The sequence below is a fragment of the Cynoglossus semilaevis genome, chromosome 18 (assembly GCF_000523025.1).
Source record: "Cynoglossus semilaevis isolate Cse_v1.0 chromosome 18, Cse_v1.0, whole genome shotgun sequence".
NCBI classification, from domain to species: Eukaryota; Metazoa; Chordata; class Actinopteri; order Pleuronectiformes; family Cynoglossidae; genus Cynoglossus; species Cynoglossus semilaevis.
This window is the reverse complement of record NC_024324.1, coordinates 2,761,012-2,776,544: the sequence shown is the minus strand read 5'-3', so window position 1 is coordinate 2,776,544 and position 15,533 is coordinate 2,761,012. Positions and strand designations below refer to the sequence as shown.

General features: G+C 42.6%; 2 protein-coding genes across 5 annotated transcripts in view; one reads left to right on the top strand and one right to left on the bottom strand.

Moving 5' to 3' along the window:
* Nucleotides 1-3,683, bottom strand: part of oscp1a (organic solute carrier partner 1a) — a 10,950-nt gene extending 7,267 nt beyond the window's left edge. The window contains exons 1-4 of the mRNA XM_017040899.2: nucleotides 1,857-3,683; nucleotides 1,694-1,722; nucleotides 962-1,116; nucleotides 79-246 (exon numbers count right to left, since the gene is read on the bottom strand). Coding sequence (XP_016896388.1) covers nucleotides 79-246; nucleotides 962-1,116; nucleotides 1,694-1,722; nucleotides 1,857-1,969 — 465 coding nt within the window. The 5' untranslated portion in view covers nucleotides 1,970-3,683. The remainder of the gene's footprint in view (nucleotides 1-78; nucleotides 247-961; nucleotides 1,117-1,693; nucleotides 1,723-1,856) is intronic.
* The window catches only part of zc3h12ab (zinc finger CCCH-type containing 12Ab), an 18,885-nt gene extending 6,659 nt beyond the window's left edge, over nucleotides 1-12,226 (top strand). Inside the window, exons 2-7 of one of the 4 annotated variants that reach the window (XM_025065236.1) lie at nucleotides 3,691-3,879; nucleotides 5,100-5,673; nucleotides 8,593-8,732; nucleotides 9,606-9,840; nucleotides 10,257-10,357; nucleotides 10,629-12,226. In XM_025065236.1, the coding sequence (XP_024921004.1) occupies nucleotides 5,162-5,673; nucleotides 8,593-8,732; nucleotides 9,606-9,840; nucleotides 10,257-10,357; nucleotides 10,629-11,557 (1,917 nt within the window). In that variant the 5' untranslated portion in view covers nucleotides 3,691-3,879; nucleotides 5,100-5,161 and the 3' untranslated portion in view covers nucleotides 11,558-12,226. The remainder of the gene's footprint in view (nucleotides 1-3,690; nucleotides 3,880-5,099; nucleotides 5,674-8,592; nucleotides 8,733-9,605; nucleotides 9,841-10,256; nucleotides 10,358-10,628) is intronic. The other 3 variants (XM_025065237.1, XM_025065238.1, XM_025065239.1) reach the window with 3 other exon arrangements.
* Nucleotides 12,227-15,533: the final 3,307 nt, after the last annotated feature.

Genomic DNA, 15,533 nt, shown 5'->3' with positions numbered 1-15,533 from the left:
GTACTTTTAAACCCTGTACAAAAACTGGAAATATTAGAGAATACACCTCATTACACGTCGTTCTTTTTGTTTTTTTACCTCCATGATCTTCCTGTGTGTCTCGTCCACCTGGTTCACGACCGCCGGCGTGTCTTTGATGAACTCTCTGATGGTGTCGATGTGGTTGTACGTGATGAGCAGCAGGTCTTTAGGCCGAGGACAGAGAAATACTTGGTATTTGAAGGCCATGATCATCAGCTCGTAAAGCTGCGGCAGAACAGACAGGAAGTGATTAGAACCGCTGTGTTTTTGATAAAACCTCGGGAAAACACGGTTCACAAATTCAGAAGATTTGACCGAGCTCATTTTATTAACTCTGTCTTTTAGCATTTTCACGCCATCATCAGTCCAATCTCTAGCTGAGGCCTGGAAAACATTAAGCTAATATTAGCTCCGTCATGGTTCACTGGTACTTAGCTACCTTGCAGCTGGTAGTGTGTAATATGTTTACTTCACGTTATTGTTGTAGCTAACATTTAGCCACTTTGGTGGTTGTGATGCTATTTCTGCTACATTTCTGCCCATTTGACCACTGCAAGCTACTTTGGCTAACGTTTGGCTAACACTTGGACGACTTTCAGGGGATTTGCTGTATTTTTTGGCTTTCAATTTATGTTCAAATTTAGACGTTCTTTATTGTCTTCAAGCTAACTAGCTACTTACTAACCAGTGTAATATACCAGCTTGGGATCAATAAAGTAAATTGATCTATCTATTACCTCACCTTTAAGTATTTTTGGGCTAACCTTTAGTTATATTTTCACTTAAATCTTTGATAATTTTCAGTTACTTAATTTTCAAATCATCTTTCTGTAACTTTTTTAATTACTCTTCAGTAAGAGTATTTTCTCTTGGCTAACATTTAGCTTCCGTGCTAAACTAAAAAAACCACACACGACTTGAGTCTTTGCGGTCCACAGACCCTGTCCATGCTCCCCGGGTTGAGCCTCATGATGGAGACGTGCGCTAAGCGTGTTAGCACGGCTTTCATTGTCCTGTGTGAGTAGAGCTGCTGAGGTTTGACCACTTCATCCATGAAGGCTGAACTGAACATGGTGGCCACGATGTCACTGATCACTGCACACCACAGAGAGAAGGAAAAAAAAAAAAAGGTTCATTCCTGAAAACAAATGGAACCGCCGGGGGTTTTCAAATACGTTCGTAATGTTGTTAGCGCATTAGCATGGACTTAGATGTTCACACAACAGAACGTCACTGACAACAGATATTGACCTCTGACCTCTGCATTTTAATTAGTGTCAGGCAACAATTTGACTTTCTATTCTGATTATATATAAATATATATTCAAAATGGCCATCATGCATTAAGGCAGAGGTTCCAAAGTCGGGGGGCGGGACCTGGAAATATTGCAGAGGTTGTGCCACAATGGTTTCATTTTTCAAAGTAACTACAACAAGATGATTTGTTTTGAATCAGTATCTATAAAGGTGTTGACGTCGGAGGTGGAGCTAAAGTTCTAACAACTCCAGTATAAAGGTGTTGACGTTGGAGGTGGAGCTAAAGTTCTAACAACTCTCCACGGTTCAGCCTCTCAGAACTGGTCACTTTGGACTTTTTTTTAGCCGCATCACTACAGGAAAGGCCTAGAGGGAAACTACAGGGGCAGAAGTTTGTGTTATGTTTCCAGAATACCTCTTTTTCTGTCATTTTCTGACCAAACCGCTGTGCAAAAAAAAAGAGAGAGAGATCAGATGACATTTTTACGACTACTTTGATGGAGAGTTTTGGGGCTGTACATCTACCAAGCTTGTCAGGTCTTCATCTACCTCCTCCTCCTCCTCCTCCTCCTCCTCCTCCTCTCTCTGAGCTGTCGTCAGCGGTGTCGTGCGTCCGCAGACGTTGGTCCAGTATGTAAAGCATCTCTCCACCCAGATTAATAAAAACCAGCGGTAAAGTTCTGACAGACATCCTGCAGAGATTAGAGGGAGATTAGCAGCGAGGGTGGAGACGCCGGTGCAGGACGGTGGCAGCAGCGGAGCTTCCTCCTGCAGATGAAACCTTTTTATCTGATTGTTCTTCTCGAGAACCGCTGATAAAAAACAGCCTCACATTCTGAAGGTCTTATCTGATGGAGCTTGTGGCATAAACAGTCGTGCACTAAGTGGTGCACCAACAGGTGTTAGGGAGGGGATCAGCCCAGGGCAGGTTCAAGCTCATTGGTCGGGATCAAAATGACGTCCAATCACAGCAGAGCCAACCTTATAGAGGAAACCAGGTCAGCGTAGGTCTGATGATGAGCGAATACAGAAGATTATGGAAATAATTACAAGTTTTGTTACGTCTCCTATAGTCACTGACCGAAGGTTACATTTAAAATGACTGTGAAATTACTTAAAAATTTTCATTTTGAAATATTCAGCGAGGTTCCCGTGTAGCATACGATAAGTTGCTGTAAAAAAAAAATTCTTTTTTTTTTCTAGCTAAATTATGTGGTAGGTAAAAGTTTAGTTCAAAAGTAGCAAAATTATTCAAGACCTGAAATGATTTCAATAGTTTACCAAAAATATGCCACAATAGCTAGCAACAAAGTTAGCTAACAACATAGTTAGCTAAGAAGAGGGAAAAAACACAAAAATATCTTATCAATACCATTACAATCAACAAGAACAATCGTCAGCCCATGAATAAATAATAGGTCACCAAGGAGACACCTAAGCTAACAAAAAGTATAACAAAAAATAAGTAGGTCAGTAGAAACTTCCTGTGACTAATCTGAAAAAAAAACCTTTCACACAGTCAAAAAAACTCTGGATTAAAAGGTGATTTTCTGTTTTTTCCCCCTCAGGGGAATTTCTAAGACCCTGACAGTGTTACATACACTACAGTGGACTAGTAGAGTAACTAGTAACTAGTAACTAGTGACCTGGAGTTCTATAACTGACAGTAAATGGTTGAGTTGAGATGTTGAGGAGTTTGACTTCTACTAAAATCCTCTGTCACATTGTTGTAAACGTTCAACTGTCGCTCAGAGTCCGTCGTATCAGCTGTTCGACGTCCGTTTGTCACAGTGCGTTCGTGACGGTCGGTCGAATGGAAGTAAATATTCGGTCGGGAACTCCGACTTCCGGCCGCTGTGGTTTCAACATGCGTAGATCAAGGCGCCGGCACACGCTGCTTTGTTGGGTTATTTATGACACGGGTGAGGCCGAGTGAGGCAGTTTGGACCTGTGCCGGGGTGAGAGAAGAGGATTCCTCAAAGTCAGTTCTTCTAAAGAAGACAGAGATGGAGGGGGAAATGTTTGTCATGTAAAAAAAAAAAAAAAATGATCGTGAAAGACAAAAAAATAACAGTATGGATGGATGTGTGTGAGCTGCAGAGGGAATCATATATAAACATTATAGTTTAAAAAAAAAAAATCTCACTATAACAGACTGGTACCAATGATGATCATCCACGGCCAACCACTGGTCCCCATCCCAGTGGTTGGGAACCCCCTTATTGACTCAATCTTTAGGCCAGCTGGAGATAAAAAAAAAATCTTTAATGACCTCTAGTGGTAACAGGTGAAACAGCGCCTTCATTTTTTATAGGCAGGCCATAAAACATTCTCCTCCTCTTCTTCTTCTTCCTCCTCTTCCTCCTCCTCCTTCTCCTCCTCCTCCTTCTTGGGTTGCCTTGTTTTTTGCAGCTGTCATTTAAAGAGAAAGTCAGAGAGAAAAGAAACAGAAGAGCAGAAGTCACTTCCTCATACCTGCTCACAGGTTCTCACGGAGCCTGACGTGTGTTTTCAGACCTGATCACATAAGGAGGAAACACACTCACAGAGAAAGAGAGAGAGAGAGAGAGAGAGGCTCAGTTTTACACTCGGACGCCACAGGTAGGTTCAACTACTGAGTTTCTTTCTTTCTTTCTTTCATTTTAAACGGTTTAAACTTTATTTAGTAAATGACATCCGTGGCTGACTGTGGGTGTAAACTCTTACATCCTTAAGACTGAAAGTCAGGATTGAACTTCACTCTGTGAACAGTGGATTCAAACTGTTCCACCTTAAATCTCTGCACACTGTGTTGTTTCAATGTAAAAGTCAGCGACAAGACAGGATCGTGATCTACTTTTCAATCTCAGAATAGACTAATTTATATGATTTATGATTTTCTTTGAATGTCTGACGGTTTTTAATCAATCAGATAATTTTGTCCTAAAGTATTCAAAATAAGATAGATGGATGATAGGTCGGCCGGCCGGTCGGTCGGGAGGTAGAACTTTATTAATCCCTCGGGAGTTCCCCTGGGGAATTAAAGGAAATAAAGGAAAGTGGTTTTTCAACTAAATGTAATTGGACGCCCGTGTCTTAACCATCTGAACACCAGTTCCTGTCATGTTTAACATCCAGACAGGCTGACACTGGACCTCGATTCATGAAACCGTGAGCGTTTGATCCTGATGATGCTGTAATCTCTCACTTAAATACTTAAATACTTAAATGTGATAAAACAAGCGGTGCTTTTGAACTACCACAGGGTGTGTCACGGAGAGAAGGACGTGTAGAGATGAATCTTTTTATTTTCCTTGTAATGTATTTAATTTTTATCAGTTAAAGTGACGCAAATTGAGACAAATAAAAAATAATATGGTTTATTTATTCTAAATTTGTTAAATATTGCGGGTTCTTGTATGTCTGTTGTACAATAGTAATATGAATAATAATGAATGCACTCGTCGGAGCGAACGTCAGTTTCTGACATGTGTATATTTTCACTACATTTTTTTTTTGCGAAATAACCCCGGTCATTACATGCAGCTAAATTATATTCTATAGAAATGACGAGCATTTATTTGAAGTTGTGTCAGTAACAATTTTAGAAAAAAAAAATGGCAAGTGTGTCCAACATTTAACGTTAGCAACATTCCTTTGTTAACTTATAAGTATTTTTGCTAACATGTTTTTTAGCAATTTTGCAATAAAAATATTAGATAAGTACATATTTTATGTTGTACATCAGTCCGTTTAGTTTGGTCCTTTTTGTGAATAGTAAGACATCATCTGCATATGACGTAATACTGAATATAAGTGTTTTCCGCTCGTGTGTGTTTCAGGATTGGACGGAAAAAAATCAAAGCTGTTCATGAAGTAGAAGAGCGGCACCGAGGGTGAAGGGATGAATGCTGACGTTGCCTTCTTTCCGTCTGTACACCCTTGGAGTAAACCCCCCCCCACCACCTGTCTGACCCCCGCAGACAACGACGCAGCCACATGGAGCCTCCCTTCACCGCTGCCCTCCCAGAACTCCGCTCCGTACTGCTGTGAGAAAATGTATTCCGATGACTCCGACCCATACGTGGAGCTCCAGCCCCTGGACGCCCAGATGGACTTCTTCCACAAGCTGGGCTACTCCACAGCTCAGGTTCGGGCCGTCCAGCAAAAGTTTGGCCCCAACACGGACACAGATAAAATTCTGGGGGAGCTGGTGAAGACCGGGCCGCAGCAGGAGGTGAAGCAGGGGCCCGTGACCGTGTCGGTGGTGCTGCCCAGAGGAGACTTCCAGCAGCTTCCTGGCCCGACTATTCAGGTGCCTGTCCCTGCATCGGTTCTGCAGGGCAGAGAGGACAGCGGCGAGGACGAGGACGCTCTGAGACCCATCGTCATAGACGGCAGCAACGTGGCCATGAGGTGAGGAGACAGGAGCGACCACGACAGTAAAAACAGTCAGACAACAGTCAGACAACGAATCCAAGCGTAATCACAGCTCAACAGTTATAATACATACATTATACATTTACATATACGTTTTTTTAAATATATTTTTGTTTAGCAAAATTATTTTTATTCATGATGACATTTTTGTTCATGACATTCTCCTACATGACATCGTTCTATTAAAAAAAATGTAGCATTGTGTCAAATTATAGAAACAAAAAAAAAACAAATAAGTCAAAAAATAGAGAAAAACCACTTGAAAAAAAAGTCAAAAATCATCATCAAGTTTAACTTTTTTTTCTATCAATAAAAAAAAAAGAAAATTTAAAAGCAAACCGTTTAGCCTAGGCTAACTATTAGAACAGCCTTCAGCGGCTAATGATGATGGGACGTCAGTGTGCAGCTGTTTGCACACACAGTTTGTTTATGTTTAATTATGTTTAAACAACATTTAATTTTAATAGATTAAAGGCAGGGAAGAACGGGAAAAACATGTTGTTGTTTGTCAACTCTGGAGGAGAACGCTGGATTATTACAGACAACAACAGACCAGGTCAGAACACTACACTGACACTACAGCGACACGTTACTTTTCGACCATGACATGTATCAACGTCACATCAACGACATCAGTGAGAAGAAAAAACGTCTTTGCTAAGTGTTAGCAATTTGACAGGTCAGGTTTGTTGCCGCCAAATACGTTTCACTCGGTTGTTGGCGTTACGGTTACACCCCGAAATCGATTTTTAAAATTAAAAAATATTAGCTTACATCTTAAAAGGTGATTTTTCTGGAGACGTAGGAGAGTAAGATGTTTATTTAACTCCACAACACGGAGGAAAATGGGTTTCATTTCACAGCTGCCAGAAATGTGTCTTTCATCCGTTTCAGCCGTCGTCGTCTGACTGTTTGATCTCACTGTGGGGGTTTTTTTTCGTGTCAGATTTTGCTGGTACATTTCTGACAGATTCCAGGTCATCTGTAGTTTCCGTCTGATTCAAGTCAAGTGTGAGTGAAAGCATGTTTGTTTGTGGTCGAGGGCAGTTGGGTCTGAGGTTTGACTTCGTCTGAACCTTCGTCTACCGACATCTCAGGTTTGTTCTCATATTTACCGTAAAACAGCAGCGGACCAGCCAAATATTTACTGCTTGGCATTGTACGCATGCCGACCGTTTGCCAACGGTTCCATCCTCCTTCGCTTTGAGTGGGTGCAGAGGCATCCAAACATGAAACACAGTTAAAGGTCAACGACGTGCGGAGTCATCGTGACAGAAACAACAGGTTTTGTTTGCTGTACTTCACCTCCGTACACCTGAGTACACACGGCTGAGGGTACTCACACGACAGGACACACGTGGCTCGCACGGTGACACGGCGGTCGGTGCTTTTTGCCTTACATGCCCAAGTAGGTCGCTGGTTCGATCCCCAGTGTGTTCCAGGCCCCTGTATGAGGACCCATGGGATTGGCTCCCTGAAAAAGGGTCAAGTGGTACTGAAGCAATTCCTGGAACTGACAGGAACTGTTTTCTGGAATAGTTTTCTAAAGTAACGGTCAAACGAAGATAATTCCTGGACAGATAGAATTAGATTAGATTAGATTAGGTCGGATTTGATTGGTTTAGACTAGATTAGATTAAATGATATTCAAATGTGTTGATCACATGTCGATTAGTTATTTCCACTTCTTAGTGAACGCTGCGCCGGTGACTCTCTCCATGAGGACACTGTTGGAAAAAAAAATAGATTTGACAAATAAAGTGTGAGAACAATGGGTGGATTTATTGAGTGAACCAAATCCAGTGTGTAAAGAACACACTCTGTCCTTCCAGCTGCCTGAGACGGGCACGCCCGTTCAGACATGTTGTAAACGAGCCGCTTGAGTATGCAAATCAGCCCGCATACGTACGTGTGTGTGTGTGTGTGTGTGTGTTTTCACAGCTGCTCCGACCTCATTAGTTCTGGAACAGTCATTACAACATTATGCCCTGTAGTGTTGCTCCTCTTCATTCAGCTTTTTTCAAAGACAGACAGTACGTTTAGTTATAAAAAATTATATTAAAAATAATAGTTCAGCCTCGGTTCTTTGTTGACCTGATGTCAAATAGAAACAACTATTTTATTTGTTGTCTGAGAACTTGTCTGAGAAAGAATATAACATTAATTGGATCAGGCCATGTTTGGTAATGAATATAATGACTGTAATTCATGCATTGTTGGTATTTATATAACGTCTCATTATGTAAGTCTGTTGATTTGAATAATGGAATCATTGTCTGCTTCTCTACACTAATTACCGCCCTCTCCATTTACTTTAATAAACTACTAACGATTATATATAATCTTGGGATTATGAATAATATGGAAGCGACGAGCTTAGTTAGCAAACTGTTGGCAATAAATGGTAAAATAGCTGTAGCTGTAGCCTATAAAAAAAAATCAACATACAGTATAAAAGCAAAAACCAACAACACATTTCTATAAAAAAAGGTTTTCTTTAACAGCCTACACGGAAGCTAGGCTAAAGCTAAAAAAAAAGCCTGGTCCTAAAAGTTGGATAAAAGAAAAAAAAAATAATGTCAACTTTAACATGTGCTACTTAAAGGCTAACAGTTAACTTTAAAACCAAGTAAATAAAAAAATAACAACAATGAAAGTTAGTCAAAACAAAGTCAGAGAAGTCACTACGTGGTGATAACAACTTGACGAAAAGTTAACATAGAAGACTACTAAAAGATAACCCAATGCTAGCTTGAAGTTAGCCAAGACTGATGTGAAAATATTTGTCTCAATCAGAAACAGGCAACCAGGAAAAACTTTTCATATTGTCGATGTGTAGGAGTTTTCACAGATTTTTTTTAAAATTTTTTTGTTGTCATTTATTCGCTGATTTAGCCACGGAAACAAGGAAGTCTTCTCCTGTCTGGGAATCCAGTTGGCAGTCAACTACTTCCTGGACAGAGGCCACACTGATGTCACCGTGTTTGTCCCCTCGTGGAGGAAGGAGCAGCCGCGGCCGGACGTTCCCATCACAGGTTGGTGACAGAAAGAGAGCCAGAAAAACCTACAGAATCATCTACTTCCTCCATCACCTTCACCATCGAACCGATGATTAGATCATGTTTTAGGAAACTTTAACCAAACCTGCAGAGACAGCGACACCCAAACACCCAGATGTGACCCGCTCCACAGCTGTTATCGTCTTTCAGGGGAATTTTTACCCTCCGTCTCTGTGACTTTTTTGCGATCATGAAAAGCTGACATCTTAGATTCAGAAACAGGACATGACTCAGTGAGTTTTATTGCGTTGGCAGGGAAAACCCGAGTGTTGACAGAATTTCCTACAAGCAAATTAGCTTCATTAGTAATTTATGGATCCAGCTCAGATTTTATTGACCTACATTTAAAAGCGGCTTATGATTCACCGCGGCCCAATTTGGTGCTTTTTTGTTTTTTTTAATACCTTTTGAGTGTGATTGAAATGCAACGTTCAAACAGAATTGTTTTGGGCCTTTGGAGTGCAGTTTGTTTTTAAATCTGACACAGTCATTACCAAAGAAACAAAGCTACATTTGCATCACCTTCAGAACTCGTAGGCTGAATAATTTCACTATTGAAAAGACAACTTTTCGAAACTGATATTTGTGCAGCTACACCAAAAACCCACAGAAGAAATCAGCAATTTTGCCTCTGAGACACTGCAAATCTCCTGCTAGCTCAACAGATATGCTGATGATTCTGTGATGTTAGTGTCCAAAATATAGTTTGTTTGTTGTCTTGGAAGAGACAAAAACCAAAAGCAGAGGAAATATCGTGTTCATGCCCCCAGTGTGTTGACATGTTCTAAATCATCTGTCAGTAAATACGAGCTGTGACGTCCAGTGACCTTCTCTGTGTTGGGTTCACAGATCAGCACATCCTACGCGACCTGGAGAGAAGAAAGATTTTAGTGTTCACTCCCTCCAGGCGTGTCGCAGGCAAGCGCGTGGTCTGCAACGACGACTGCTTCATAGTCAAGCACGGCTTCGAGTCGGACGGCGTCATCGTGTCCAACGACATGTACCGGGATCTTCAGGGAGAGAAGCCGGAGTGGAAGCGATTCATCGACGAGAGGCTGCTCATGTATTCCTTTGTCAACAACAAGTGAGTTTTCAGTACTGGACCTCAGGAGGAAACGGTACTTTGATTGACAGCAGACCACGACACTTCAATAGTATGGTACTTGAGTCTACCTCCATTGAGGATCGTAACTTGGTTGAGTCATTAGTTAGTTGACTTGACTACTGTAGTAAAGGCTAGCTATGGGTCAGGGTGTTATTCTGGGCTTGTCGAACCGGCCCGGGTCGTACCGTACTTTATTTGGCCTGGATCCACTCCACAGTTGTGTTAATTTTGGTTTGAACAAACTAAAACCTGAGCGTTAACTTGTAGTAACACGTCCCGTGAAAATCCCAGGTGGCCAGCAGGGGGCGACAACCCTAACATCATTGTTTCCAATGAAGAAGAAGAGAAGCGCCGCTGTACTCTGTGATTAACGACTGCATGTCTCTCCGATGCAGGTTTATGCCGCCTGACGATCCTCTTGGTCGCCACGGACCGACTCTGGAGAACTTCCTGCGCAAGTTTCCAAAGATTCCGAAAAAACACCCGTGTCCCTATGGTAATGGTTTTCCATCATTAGGTTCAAAGCTGAAAAATAAACCAATCCCGGTGCTTCTGTTGCCCTCCTTCATCTTTGGCTTCACCCTACGCCAACATTTGCTTCAGAGTTTCCAAACTCTGAACTAATGTTGATTTGTTAAGAGGTTTCCATCTCCAGCTATAATCAGTCCAACCATTGTAACATTTACGACCTCACCAAACTGGTTCTTCTCTGCAGACTTCAAAGAGCCGTCGCAGTCGCTCACAAAATGTTTTTCATTTGGTTTCAGGAAAGAAGTGCACTTATGGTATCAAATGTAAATTCCACCACCCGGAACGGGCCAAACAGTCCAATCGGCTGGTTGCCGACGAGCTGTGGGAGAACGCCAAACACAGCGCGGCCACTCAGAGAACGTCTTCATGTAGCTCCAGCCCTGAACCGGGACAGAGCCTCCTGCTGGTGGAGGACATGGCCAAGAAACTGAGTCTGGGACACGAGAGCAGCTCTGGGAAGAAGGACCACAAACTGGAGCAGGTGAAGACCGGTCACCGCTCCAGCAAGAAGGCCACGCCCCGGAAGGACAAGAACAGCCAACGCCCTTCTGTCTCGGACCACGGCGAATCCCACGAGCAGCTGGATTCTGGGCTGGGCTCCATCGACAGTCAGTTAATAGACGCGCCCTGGAGTCCGTGTGACTACCAGTACGGGCCGGCGCCGAGGGGGGGCCAACACGTTCACAACGTACGACAGCATCAACCTCCGAGAGGTTCTCCGTGCAGCTGCTGCTCACACGGTCCGTCGGCTCTGGGCGCTTTTCACAGCCCCCACCACAACGTCAGGGCGGTGCACGGCCCCCCGCCCTACCACGGATACGGTGCTTACCCGCTCAGCGCGCCCACCGCCTACAGCCAGCCGTCGGATTTTCAGCACAGCAGAGTCCATAAACACCAGCAGCAGACGTACTGGTCCGATTCCTACGCGGGTCACCAACACGTGGTCCACGGTCGGCCGGGGGAGCGCTCCCAGTGGGAGCCGCCCAAGGCCACGCAGTCCGCTCCCGGCAGAGAGGAGAGGGACGTGGTCCGGAAGAAACTCCTGGCGATCTTCAGCGCTCACCTGGTGGACGCCGCCATGGACCTGCTCCCTCAGGTGATGGACCCACAGGTGCTGGTGGCTGAGATCCTGATGCTGCAGAGTCAGAACCCGTCTCTCAGATGAGACGGGTCCAGCCTGAAGCCCGGTCTCTGAGGAGACGGACGCGGTCAGGGCTGGGAGAACTTTGTGACAAACATGCGTTTGTGTGATTTGTAATGTGGTATCCACCTGTTATTACACAGATGTGCAGTTGATACAAATTGTATCTTTATGACGTCAGTTTCACAGGTATGTGCAGTGTCCGCCTTATTAGGTACGGGATAAAACTGTGTTAAACCTGCCTGGAATACAGCCCCAAACCATGACAGTGATAAGGCCCAAAATAGTCAAGCATTTGTAACTTGACGTTCTTAAAACGGCTAAACCAAAAATGTGAAATCTAGGACTAGTCACTTAATGTCTTTGATATGTTTGATATGTTTTACATATTGTGTACGCTGTGTGGTGTCGTGGATGATATGAGTAAAACCAAATCTGTTATGTGTCATATTGGCGCAGTACAACGTGTGCATTTTCCTCCTCTATCGTCGTTTCTATACTATCACAATGTATCGCAATATATCGTATTGTCGCCCATGCATCGTGATACGTATCGTATTGCCAAATTCTTGCCAATACCCAGTGACTCCGTGTAACCATGTGACAGTTTCCTGCTGCTCCTCCACAGTCAGTCCTCACGCTACGTGTTTCACTCTTATTTTATTATGCGACGTTCATTGTAAAAAAAAAAAATGGAAGGCACTTCTCACAGGAATGCACTTGTCTGTGCAGTTCACCCCTGCGTTAATCCTACAAATAAACTCAAACTCTAACTCGGGGGTAAGTCAGTCAAGGTCAGGAACAGGAAACAGTTTTTATAGGAACGCAGAAACAGGAGACACAAAGAGGGGAGACAACAAGGTGATGACACATGGACGGGTGAGTCCTGCTCTGGAGCGAAGGCTCTCTAAACATCTGTGTGTCACGTCTTTGACGGCTCACACACAACCTGTGTGAGTGTGTAGTACTAGAGTACAACATTCTAATTGAATTTAAATTCTGCATTTTTCTTCACTGCGTAAATGCACAACCGAGCCAGAAGAGGTCAGTCCATGATCAAATGTCCTGTTTTTGGAGATGAACAGACATACTATATATATATATATTTTTCAGCCTCTGTTTTTTTTTTGTTAAACATCTCCAGCAAAAGACTGAAATACAGCACGTTCCCAGAGTGAATACTAAATCATTTCCACTTAGAACATTGTAATTGGAACCCTTTCCTGGAACTCCCACTGTTGACCGGGAACACTCTTCTTCTGTACTTCCTGGCTCTGTCCCTGGTTCCTGGTACTGGTGTCTGCTGTGAAAAGACTTCATCTATTTACTGTTCCTCCTTTATGGTTCAGGAGAAACGAGAGACATTTCCGTTTTGGAAACAAATTTTTTTTCTGTGGGCGAGGTTTAATTTGAGCTCAGTTTAGTTTTGTGGAACTAGCTTTATCTTTTTGACTATTTCAACAGTAGTTTGGGTATAAGTGTCTAGTGTAGCGGTTAGCACGCCGAAAAGCATCTGCTGAATACATTAATGTAAACGACTACACCATTAAAAAAAGTCATCCAGTGGAGATAACACCTCTAGGTGTTGAATGATTGACAGCCTGTCTCCACCTTAACGTACAGTCGGTGTATACGTTAGGAATGTTCACTTCCTGCTGTAAATGTTCAGACCAGGTGTGTTGTCTTTGCCTCCAAGGACTTCGACGGGGTTCATCAAATGTGTGCTGCGCGGCCCGATGGTGCAGTGTCAACAGGTCACCCGTGGTAGTGCGGGTTGTTAACGACATAATGAGCCTGTGATCTGTCACGACTTGTTCTTCATTACTTCAAACCTTTTTTTTTTTTTTTTTTTGGGTTTTTTTTGGAGCAGGCCTAATGAGCCACACCACCCAAGTGCACGTAGACACCAGCTCTGTTACACTGGATCACACGTCACAGTCTTATTGTGCGTCAGTGAGAGAGATCAACAAAAGAAAGAAGAACGGTTTTCTCCACTTTGCATTTCCCTGAACAAAAATTAAAAATGCATTGCTATTTTAATGTACTCTATAGGTTCCTTATGTACACACTTGACTTCTATGCAAATAACAGACACAAACCCGGGTGGATGGAAGAGAAGGAAATGTTCAGCAGTGTGTGAAAAAGGTCTCTTCCTGCGTTCAGGTACTCATTAAAGTCGTTTGGTCAAATGTTTCATTTTCAAAGCAATTTCATTAATTGTTCTTTGTCCTCATGGGCATTAAACGCTCCCCATTGCTATGGCTAGCATGCTAATTGCACGCAATTGCTAGCACTGGGGAAAAATATTTATTTGTGTCTAATAGAGTTAAATAGCTTCTAATTTAGTTAGCAGAGGCATTTTAGCTAACCCGCTGCTAACTTAAGGGTGTTTGTCTTTGAACTTTTAGCCACTATAATCTCATCTTTATTTGACAAGTAAATAACTAATACGGAAGCTTTCACCTCATTGTGGTTAGCACTACTGCTAACCACAACACTACTGCAGTTTGATGGGTATATGTCACGTACAAATACAATTTTCACACAATATTTGAACCTTCTGGGGTCAAGTAAACATGTACTGTATATTTTGTCATTTTTTTCTCTCTCTCTGTATGTGTGTGTGCGTACAGGTACTCATTAAAGTCGTTTGGTCAAATGTTTCATTTTCAAAGCAATTTCATTAATTGTCCTTTGTCCTCACGGGCATTAAACGCTCCCGGTTGCTATGGCTAGCATGCTAATTGTACGCAATTGCTAGCACACAACTTTCAGTAACTACACTGGGGAAAAATATTTATTTGTGTCTAATGGAGTTAAATAGCTTCTAATTTAGTTAGCAGAGGCATTTTAGCTAACCCGCTGCTAACTTAAGGGTGTTTGTCTTTGAACTTTTAGCCACTATAATCTCATCTTTATTTGACAAGTAAATAACTAATACGGAAGCTTTCACCTCATTGTGGTTAGCACTACTGCTAACCACAACACTACTGCAGTTTGATGGGTATATGTCACGTACAAATACAATTTTCACACAATATTTGAACCTTCTGGGGTCAAGTAAACATGTACTGTATATTTTGTCATTTTTTCTCTCTCTCTCTCTGTGTGTGTGTGTGTGTGTGTATACCAAACAAAGTATAACATTCTTCTAGAGCAGTTTTCTGAATAAACAGAAGTGTCTGTAAGGCTGGAGTCACATACCTGGGCTGTTTCCCCCCCCCCCCCCCCCCCTCAACTCACACATGTTTAAAATGCGACTGTAAAGAATGACTCAATCACTCTTCACCTTATATGCAAATCACAGGATGGCTGCCAAAAGAGGACGAACAAGTGGCCACAAGCCAAGAAATGGGAATATTCTTGTTATGTTCTTTTTTCTTTTCTTTTTTTCTTTTAGTTTTTCGTCAGAGGCGATGATCGTGTGACAGGTGGCGTCAGCCGGAGTTTGCGTTTTCCGACACATCCTGTCGTAGACTAATCTGGCCCCCTGATCGCACTGCCCCAGCATTTTGTTTCCATGAAGAGTGTGCAGCAGCTCAGACATTAGCCATGACCTACTTTCTCCAACCACTAAGGTGTAGGTGTCACAGTAGTCTCATCAGCATTAACCACTTCTATCTCGTTATCAGAGCGACCTTTCTTCGTCATTTCGGCCACACAGAGTAACATTTTTGCATGTTACTCATGGTGCACAACCAGAAAGAACGAAAGTTCACATCTGGTCTTTATCTTTATCTATCAACAAACTAATCAATGACGTGGTTAAAAATTAAAATAAATAAATAGAAATAGAATATATTTGTAGTCTGAAACACGTGCTATTCTACTCCACCACCATAAAACTGCAGTAATATGCAGTACTCCTCGATCAGGTAGTTTATTTCCTGACAGCAACGGTGCTGGTTGGACAATGGCTCCTTCTAGTGGGGAAATACCGTGATTGCAAACAGATGGTTATACCTACACTCCCCAGAATGCATCAAACACCGCGCGCAGC